Source organism: Branchiostoma floridae, chromosome 8 (genome assembly GCF_000003815.2).
Source record: "Branchiostoma floridae strain S238N-H82 chromosome 8, Bfl_VNyyK, whole genome shotgun sequence".
NCBI classification, from domain to species: domain Eukaryota; kingdom Metazoa; phylum Chordata; class Leptocardii; order Amphioxiformes; family Branchiostomatidae; genus Branchiostoma; species Branchiostoma floridae.
The window spans coordinates 4931620-4941466 of record NC_049986.1 but is presented as its reverse complement, the minus strand read 5'-3'; the positions used below and the strand labels follow the sequence as shown (position 1 = coordinate 4941466).

Genomic DNA, 9847 nt, shown 5'->3' with positions numbered 1-9847 from the left:
CAGACCCAAGTCAAGCAATCTCATACTCTTCTTGGCGAAGAGAAATATATTGTAACTACGTTTCATACCTACAATGTATTTGTGCTTATTAACCAATGTTACAAGATAGGGAATGAACTTTTTTATAGCGTTCTGTTCTCGTTTTGAACCATGTTACCATTGATTTCATTAGAAAAGGGGAAGCTTTGGATGTGATCACTGAAGGTTCAAAGTAAGGAGCTTGGTTTATGAGGTGTTACAGGCAACAGGCCACTCAGTTCTCTACTGTACTGAACTGTCACATAAGGCTAAAGCTGAAGTTTTCATGTTCTTTTGATGTCCTTACAGTTTGGGAAAGGAGTATACTTTGCAGACATGTCATCCAAGAGTGCCAACTACTGTTATCCAACTACTAAGAACAACACTGGACTGGTACTGCTGTCTGAGGTAAAAGTTTGATAATAAAATTATGTAAAGCCCCAGTCACATACAGACTGTACATTTGTACATTGCATGATTTGCCTACAATGGGGACTTCATGCACAGTAATAGCGCCACAAATCGTCAATTTGGGAATAATTGGGCACAGTAGTTTAAACATATGTGTATAAAGTTTTGGTCACAAATGTCATTGGTCATTGTGCGATGGGATTAGATAAGCGTACCTGCATCAATGCAGGTAAATTGCAACATAATACATTGTGTTGTATTTCATTTATGATATACCCACTCTGTGTGAAATGCGACAGAAGTTGAGATAATTTGGTGTCCTTTTATTAAAAATTTTAGCCACAGTAACTTTAATTCCAATGTCTGAATCTGCTATTCAATTTTCAACTATGCAGCACTCAGCTCACCTAAGTGCTTCAATTTATTCAATGGAAGCTGGAATGTGTGGTTGACATGTAATTAGAACCCTGTCTGGAATACCTGTATCAAACGTTCTTGCGGCCAAGGTATAACAAGATATGTAGAACATGGATATTGTACATGAACATGTACATTTTTATGTACATGTCAAGGTTGTGTCATTGTGTCTGTTAGTCATGTTAGTGTGTTCTCCTATATGGCAGGTGGCCTTAGGGAACACTAACAACCTGCTAGCTGCTGACTACCAAGCAGACAAGCTGCCAACAGGCAAACACAGTGTGTGGGGCAAGGGGAAGATGGCTCCCCATCCTGACAGTTACCACGTCATGTAAGTATCTAGCTCTATATCTCATCTAGGACACATTCAAGATTTGTGACTGGTAACTATGTTTAATCTCCAAGCAGATCCTATGGTGCCATAAGATAGTATCAAAGCTGGCCAAGGAGTGTAGCCGGCTAAGGGAGTCAAACGGGCACCGGAGAAGTTTGATACTATACATGTACATTAGGCACCGTGGATCTGGTTGGAGATTAACTATGTTGACTTTTTTTTACTAATGAATGCAGTTATCATTGTGGCCTGTCGGTAAATTTGCTTTATTAATTAAAAGCAGATAGCATGATTGCTTTAAATATTACAGAGGCTAGGTCAGCATGTTCACATAATTTGTTTCTTTATTCCAGGGAGGATGGAGTGATTGTTCCCTTAGGCAAAGGGACAAATACAGGAGTCACCAACCCTAATGGGTACACTCTCAACTATAATGAATATGTCGTCTATAATGTTAGCCAGATTAAGATGCGTTACTTAGTCAAAGTGAAATTTGGCTTCAAAATGCAGATGTGATGTAGCCAGCAACTTGGAGTATTCACCAAATGTGTTAGCAGTTACTTGCAGTATTTTTGCCTTGCCGCCAGGCAAGGCTTTACGCCAGCTTTTTTCCATGGATCAATGGACGGACCTTTTAACCCAGCCCTTCCAAAGCCCCTTCCAAAGGCCCTTCTTTCCTTGCCGAGATTCATGGCTTAGTTAGACAATGGTACATTCCAGGCGAGTATTAAAACGCTCTTCTAGACGCATGTTACTGTATGTGGTCCAGCGTAATAAATCTACGCTTTAACTCACCATGTTTATATAAATATATATCACAAATTGCATCAGAAGGAACTTAGTTTGTAATAAAAAATAATGCATATTCATTGTGGGTCAAAAAGTTTTACAAAACCTGTTTAATGTGCCAATAATTCATCTGACATAAATTATGATAATGAGGGGGGGGCGACATGTGGAACTCGGGATTTTTAAGCGTAGAATCTAGTCTAACTTACCAAAATAACATAAAATACGCGGCAAGGCACAGCTTTTTTAAAAAGATTTCTTGTTTGTAAACTGTTCATTAGTCATTGTTCAAAGTAGTTATAGAAATCATAATGTATGGGTCTACTGCTGTTTTAAATACAACTATAATTTTACAGCAGGTCCCTCCTGTTTTACAGATATAGACTTTAAAGAATACTGTAACTATCAGAGAATATGTAGCACAGTACAGATTTATACAACACAATGTATATCGCTACATTTGTATACTTACTTAATAGGCTTCTTCCTTTTTCCCACTCACTATATACATGTAGATTGTCTAGTATAGGAAATTATTATCAGAGGATACACGTACATTTAGCACCGAAACAAGAGCTACCATGCCCAGTCAAGATTGTATGCCATGATAACATATATAATCCGTACATTGCATTATTGGTTTTATTCAACACCCTGTACAGTAGGGGCCAGGGGGAGAATGTTGTAAATTTCTAAACTTGTTTTCCGAGATTTGACAAGGTTTACCATATTACTAACAAGCAATGTTATAGTTGTAAGTGAGACATGTTCTCAAATACCTATTTTCTCTATTAAGTAAGGCAAGGTATAAGATAATCACCAGTAAACACATTTCCATGGTTTTCAAAAGCTGTCTCCAGTTGTTTTTTGAGTGGTAAGAATGTTTGTAAGAGAAAAGAGGTTAGAAGGTGGGGGTCAGCAGATAAAGGCACGGGTGCTGCTTTGGTAGGGTGGCTTTCCTGGTACTGACAGCCTGGAAATGGGTTTCCCAGTCCAGACAGGGGAATAATGTGGAAAACCCTGTCCAGTCTCAAAAGAGGGTCTGCATGGGGGTTCCTGGCAATGCCTAATGCTAAATTCAGACAGCGGTTAACGCTAAATTGAACGCTGTCATCTAATCTACAAGGATATACATTGTACATGTATCTCAATGGACTTGAAGAGCAGATTTAACTACATAATAACGTGTGACATCCCTTGATTCAATATGCGCAGAAATGACAATGATAGATAATGTTTGTTAAGTTCTATACAACATGTATGTCGTGTCACACTGTAAGTCATTGTTATTTATGTGTGTAAGATTTTTAAAATTGTTGTACACATTGTGTAGCTTACAACTTATACCACCATGCAGACCCTCTTTTCAGACTGGACAGGTCTTTCCACTGTCCGGACTGAACAGGTCTTTCTGAAAACCGTCTTGAAACGAGCTGTAACTGTTTAAATGCCCCCAAAGGAGGACACGACTTGTAACTGGTGAGGAATTGTCCTGCTATCTGTGCCTGGAAGAGTGTTCTTAAACCTTCTACTCAACAGCATCAAATCTGCAGTGGACAAAGTCATGCATGAAAGGTCCTGCATTGACCAGATATTTGTTCTAAAGGCAAATCCTGGAAACATGTTCTCAACAAACCTCTCTGCATCAATTCCAAAAAAGCCTTTGATGGCACCCATTGGCAAGACTATGACCTGTACTAAAGCATTATGGTATTCCAGCCAAAAATTGATGCCAAGATGTCATCCAAATAATCAAATTAACATGGCCTAAGAAGAAATGAGTGAGTGAAGAAGAAAACAAAAGCAATAGAACTGACCCAAGATGAACAACACTAAAACTGCTACTACGCTTATACGGTGCCAGTTTTCTTTTGAACACTCGAGATCTCCACACTGTTCTGTCCTCAGCCATTTTCTCGACTGGAATTTTGATTCCACTATCTGAACTGGCCAGGCAAAAACATTAAGACCACTCAGAACTGATGACACCTGTAGGTCACTTTAGACAGGATTCTTAATGCTTGTGACAATGGAAAACTTGAACTTTAAAGGGACCACCAAAAAGTAGTCACATTGGCCAGGTGGTCATTATGCAGTTGGTCACATGTACAGGTTTGACCTCACCTGTACATATGGCCTTACATACACTTTGTACATTGGCTTGTTCTGCAGTGAACTCTTGCTTCTTGGGCTGCATTTGGTTTCACTTTTGCTTCAGTCATAGGTGATATACAAGTGATATGCAGGAAGGATGAAGTGTCATATCATCACGTCCCAGGTTAAGGCCACTCAAGGTTGCGGGATTGGAACTGTAACAGCATCTCTTCGCCCTAGGTCAGAAACATCATGATTGAGACCAGCCCAGTTGCTCACTATGAGTGAGGACTAACTGACCCATTAGGCGAAGCAGGAGTTAAGAGTTAAAGAATACTAATCTCCGAGCAGATCCTACAATGGCACAAGAGAGTACTAGTACCAAACTGGCCAAGGAGTGTAGTTAGCCAAAAGGTGTCCATTTGCCTTGTAGCCAAACACACTCCTAAGCCTGCTTCACTCCTCTGCCAGCATTTGATGCTATCTTATGCTACTGTAGGATCTGCTTGGAGATTAAAAGAATACTAGTATTTGATTAGTGCAGAATAGTTAATTCAAGGACGTATAATATATTCCATATAATGTTGTTGGTTTATTTTAGCAGTCTTACTAAATATTAGATTCTAATTTGTCAATCAAGTTCAGATTCTAATACACAAGGTATACTATTCATTGATATAATTTGGCTCAACTTTTAAAAAAATTGAACAAATGTTCTGTTTCCATCAGCCAGTTGAGCCCCAAAATCGATGTACTTTCAGGGCAGGTCAAAGATTTTCCTGAACCACTTCAGGTCATTACAGGAGGCTGGCCACAGACATACCAAAATACACATTGCCAGTGTAACTCCCTTTTAATGGAGATAATTATACACATTTCTATTGACCCAGCAAAAGTGTTATGCAATCATATGCAGCAATGTAAATAGTTGTCAGACTCTTTCGATGTTTAGTCCACTGTTTTGCTGCTTGCAAACTTAAATGATAAATAAGACATAGACCATTAAATAGATGTACTTCTTTCCTGATCAAGAGAATTTTCTTTTTCACAATTCACCTCTAAGGCTGCACCCACCCATAAACGACCATAAACTGTACTGCGCGTAAACAGGTAACCATAGTACATGTACATGTACAATGCTAAACTTTTCTCCAACACAAAGATATACACGGATCAAATTTTCAATGATTTGGTAACCTTGGGTTAAGTCTATAAGAGAAAATCATTGCTAGGTCAATATTGTTTTTCTTGGCAATCTAGGGGAACAATGGTGTTGTGGCCCCATGCCCTGACCATGTGCCCTTACCCTAGGGAGCAGATCCTCTGGCAAGCATAGAATTCTGATTGACCACAGTTTTTATTTATGTCATCCATCAAATTAAGTCAGTGGGGCATATACCAAAGTGACTGTTCAGAGCACGTATGTGTCTGTAGTTTTTTAATGTATCACAAAACAGTAATTTCACAACCAATGTAAAAGAACAGGTCCTGAAACAAACATATACAAATTTGTTGACCTCAAAACAACAAAAACTATTGTTCACCATATCTTACCAGACATTTCTTTACAAATCAATCATCAATAGGTAGGTGAACATGTGTTATCTATTTCACTACTAAACATTTCATCTATTACCCCACATTACTTTCTGCAATCAGGATTAGGTCATACCACAGGATTACAGGAGAGGATACATGCAGACAATGGGAACATTGGGTAGCAATATAGGACAGGATGAATATTTAATTTTGATTATGTATTCAAAATGTAGATTCAAAGATGTTTTATTACATCATTTGTAGGAATGCTATTGTCTGACCTTGATATCTAGCATTATTCACAATACAATTAATTACAAGCTTTGTGTTAGCATGAAATTTCATCTGTGTTGGTAAATGACATTGTGGATAAACTAAACTTTAACTACACTGTAACCAACACTTAATTGATTGGGACCAAAATTTTTGGCCGACTCTGTCAGCCTCGTTCATGGAATGGACCTGTCTACTGTAGCCTCTGGAACCTGACGTCAGAGACACGTAGCTGCAGCAGAGGGTCATAAATGCCAGATAACCTGTGGCGCTGTGTTTGGCTTCACCACTACAAATGTTTTTACCCTCACCAGTAATGTGTCAAACTCTGTTCATTGGTTTTGTTGTAAGACAATATGCACAAGTTCATGTCCATGCATTTCACCACTTGAGATGAACCAAAGTCAAGCAATGGTGGCTGATACCCCAAAAAAAGTTGTCTTCAGTTGGTAGTCAAAATTTAATGTTAATCTAATTCTAAATCAAAACTCAATTCAAACCAACAGTCCTGATTAACGTTCAAGAGCCAAAAACACACGTCTCTGCACAAGGCAAGAAAAACAAAAACTTTGGTCCCAAGCTTGCAGCCATCTGGGAGGAGGGGTGAAGTGCACTATGGGATGCCTAGTTGATCTGGCTGACTGCAGCCAGCACCTCTAACTGTACAGCATCACTCATAACCTGTGTGGGGTTCTCCTCTCCCTGGGGAATGGCCATATCCCCCTGGGTGGTGGGGATCTCCACGATGTGCACCTCCTCCTGAGAGGACAGCTGTACCACCTGCTCTGTCCTGTCTGCAGACAGGTGGATCTCCTGCTGAGTGCCATCAGGCAGGATGTGGATGGTCCGGGTGGTCAGCTGCACAGAAAAACAGGTACCGTAAACTCATTAAAATGTACTTAACCAAATGTATCTGACACAGAAAAACAGGTACTGTATACTCATTAAAACATACTAAACCAAATGTATCTGAACCAGCTATCTAAATGCAATGAAGACTGAAATAAAACATTGACCATATGAATGGATGATAATTAGGGAGTCAGTAACAAAGGTTTATATACATGTACATATATGACAAGGACTCATAGAAATAGGAATGTGCCCTAGAACATATTAATTATTATGCAAGTACATGGTATAAAAATGTGTACATTGTGCATTCTGGTTGAGATATAAAGGCTCAGACAACCTAGCCATGATGTGTTAGTACCTGTTGATGTTCTGACCCCTGACCCTCCTGCTGTGGGTCTACCTCCATTCCTGCCTGGGTTACCTCCATGACCCCTGCTTGGGTCACTTCCATCACCTCTGATTGGGAGACTTCCATGACCCCTGCCTGGGTCACCTCCATGACAGTTGGCTGGATGACAGTTGGCTGGGCCAGCTGTACTGCCTCCTGCCCATTTTCCTGAAGATCCGCCTGTACGTGTGCATTTTGGAGCTGAATGCCCTGGGGGAGCTCTAGCGTGATCTCTCTGATCTGGACAGCCTGAGCAGTACTATGTGGGATTTCATGGATCTGAGAGGGTTGAGAAACAGCAGCTACTCTGATGGGAATAGTCTCTCCACTCTGCGACACCAGGGCCTGGATGTGGCTTGCAGCTGACACACCCTGCGGCAGCTGTAACTGCACCTGAACAGGCTGGGCCTGACTAATTGTTTGTTCCACTGTACTACGAGGTGTGGTCTTCTCCTTCAGATGCAAGCTTTGATGGCGCTGTAGGTTGGCTTTCAGCGCAAACCTGGCATTACAAACATCGCAGGGGTATGGCCGTTCCCCCGTGTGCGTTCTCATGTGTCCCGTGTAGTGGAACCTGTTGTTGAACTGGGCGGTACACAGGGTACAAGAGAAGCGAGCCTCTCCAGTGTGCTTCACTCTCTGGTGGGAAATCAGGTTACTCTTCTGTGTAAAGCGAGCATTGCAAACATCACACTGGAATGGTTTCTCCCCCTTGTTGGTGTGCTGCCTTCTGTGACCAATCAGGGTGGACAATTGGCGAAAGGTTACACCACACACAGAGCACTTGAATGGCTTCTCGCCTGTATGGATGCGTCGATGGTTCAACATGTTATTCTTCTCAGTGAACTTCTTGTCACACATGTCACAAGCAAATGGTCGCTCACCGGTATGACGACGTCTGTGACGAATCAGAGATGCTTTCTGAGCAAACTTGGCATCACACTCATTACAGCTGAAAGGCTTTTCCCCTGTGTGCCTACGCTTGTGTTGTATGAGGGCATCTTTAGAGCTGAAGCTGTTGCCGCACTCTTCACATGGGAAGGTGTTGTCTCCACCACCGTGTTGCTTACGATGTTTCTTTAAGCCTGCTCGATCTTCAAATACAGCTTCACAGTCCTTGCAGCTGTAGGACTCCTCTCCTCTATGTGTCCTCCTGTGGCTCAGGTAAGGACCTTTCTTTGAGAAGGTCTCATCACAGATGTCACATGTGAAGAGCCTCTCCACCGCATGTCGCCTCCTGTGTGCCAGGATCTTGGACCTGCGTGTGAACTGGGCCTGGCAGATGTCGCAGGTGTACGGTCCATCCCCCTGGAGAACAAGCTTGCCCAGGTCCACCTCATCATCGTCATCATCAGACAATACGGCAGACTGTTTGGGTCTTCCCTTCGAGCCCTTCGGCCTGCCTCTACCCCGCTTGACTGGCTGTGGCTGGGTGGGGGGGACGGATTCTAGAGATAAGAAAGTACAACATGTGAACACTGGGATAGGGATGTTCTGTACTTAAAGTTAAAGCCAATTTATGGAAACAGGCTATTACACATCCAGCGTACAAAATACCACTTGAACACTTGCACATGCCCTGGGAGCCAGCCGGGATCGGGCAGCTAAGACACTTTATTCGGTGGCCCAAGACAGTCAGGCCCGCCGATCTCATATTAGCGCCCCAGGGAGTTTAAGCCTGATGAGGGGAAAAGGGTAGCGATAACTCCTTCAGGCTTAAACTCCCAGGAGCGCTAATGTGAGATCGGTGCTGACTGTCTTGGCTCCCCAAACAAAACTCACTTGTTACCCGGTCCTGTCTGGCTCCCAGGGTAACTTGCACATTGCAACCACTTTTTGCTTGGTGCAACTTACTTCTAAACTCAGGCTGCACAGTGTGCAACCTAGATTTTAAGCCCCAGAACTTGATTTTGTTGTCAATATACATGGAAGAAAAAATTGCCGAAAAATTATCGGAAGAACAGAATATCAGCAATTAGTTGCAATTACACACGTGTACACTCACACACACTCTCACTAAATTTTCTTTGAAAACAAAGAAATAAATTTATGTTAAACTTTTACATGTATTTTTATCCTTAAGATGTTGTGACACTAAGATATACAATATGGACAATGACATAGTATAATAACATTTATCATAAATTGGTAATAATTCATAGGTCAATTTTGTAATTTTCCAATATCATAGATACTATTATTTTTAAGTTACATGATTTTTAATTTGAAACAAACATGCTTTTAAGTAATATGATAGTAAAAGGTTTATATACATGCAGGTATTGTACCTTTTTTCAGAATTTAGTGAATTGTAGGTGGCGCATACTGTGCAACCTGTCTCTGAAACATACTAATCCAGGAGTGCCTACCTCCTGGTTCTGTGCTTTCTTTTTGTCCATCAGAGTTTGGCTGGTTTGCTGCAGGCTGCTCCTCTGGTCCACTCAGGTAGGTTGAACAGTCAGACAGCACGTTGACAATCTCCAGAAATCCTGCTGCTACCAAGATGTCCTGGGCTGTTTCCTTGGTCAGAACCAACTTGGCTGTATACATGTAGTCCAGAAGGGCATTGAAGCCTTTCTCTGTAACAGGGTCCAGCTGTACCTAGTGTGGATGTGATTGAAGAACAATGCTCTGTATCAGGACAGGTGCATTCTAGAAATTTGGAGACATTTTTAGGGAAATCCAGTTGTACTTGTCTTAGATAATTGAAATTGACACTGATTGTAATT

The 9847-nt window shown here is 41.4% G+C and overlaps 2 protein-coding genes across 2 annotated transcripts in view; one reads left to right on the top strand and one right to left on the bottom strand.

Moving 5' to 3' along the window:
* The window catches only part of LOC118420604 (poly [ADP-ribose] polymerase 2-like), a 20854-nt gene extending 18036 nt beyond the window's left edge, over positions 1-2818 (top strand). The window contains exons 14-17 of the mRNA XM_035827446.1: positions 328-426; positions 1053-1177; positions 1534-1752; positions 2232-2818. Of these exons, the coding sequence (XP_035683339.1) occupies positions 328-426; positions 1053-1177; positions 1534-1696 (387 nt within the window). The 3' untranslated portion in view covers positions 1697-1752; positions 2232-2818. The remainder of the gene's footprint in view (positions 1-327; positions 427-1052; positions 1178-1533; positions 1753-2231) is intronic.
* Positions 2819-6143: 3325 nt separating this feature from the next.
* Positions 6144-9847, bottom strand: part of LOC118420828 (zinc finger protein 835-like) — a 9425-nt gene continuing 5721 nt past the window's right edge. The window contains exons 3-5 of the mRNA XM_035827849.1: positions 9488-9719; positions 7089-8566; positions 6144-6733 (exon numbers count right to left, since the gene is read on the bottom strand). Of these exons, the coding sequence (XP_035683742.1) occupies positions 6500-6733; positions 7089-8566; positions 9488-9719 (1944 nt within the window). The 3' untranslated portion in view covers positions 6144-6499. The remainder of the gene's footprint in view (positions 6734-7088; positions 8567-9487; positions 9720-9847) is intronic.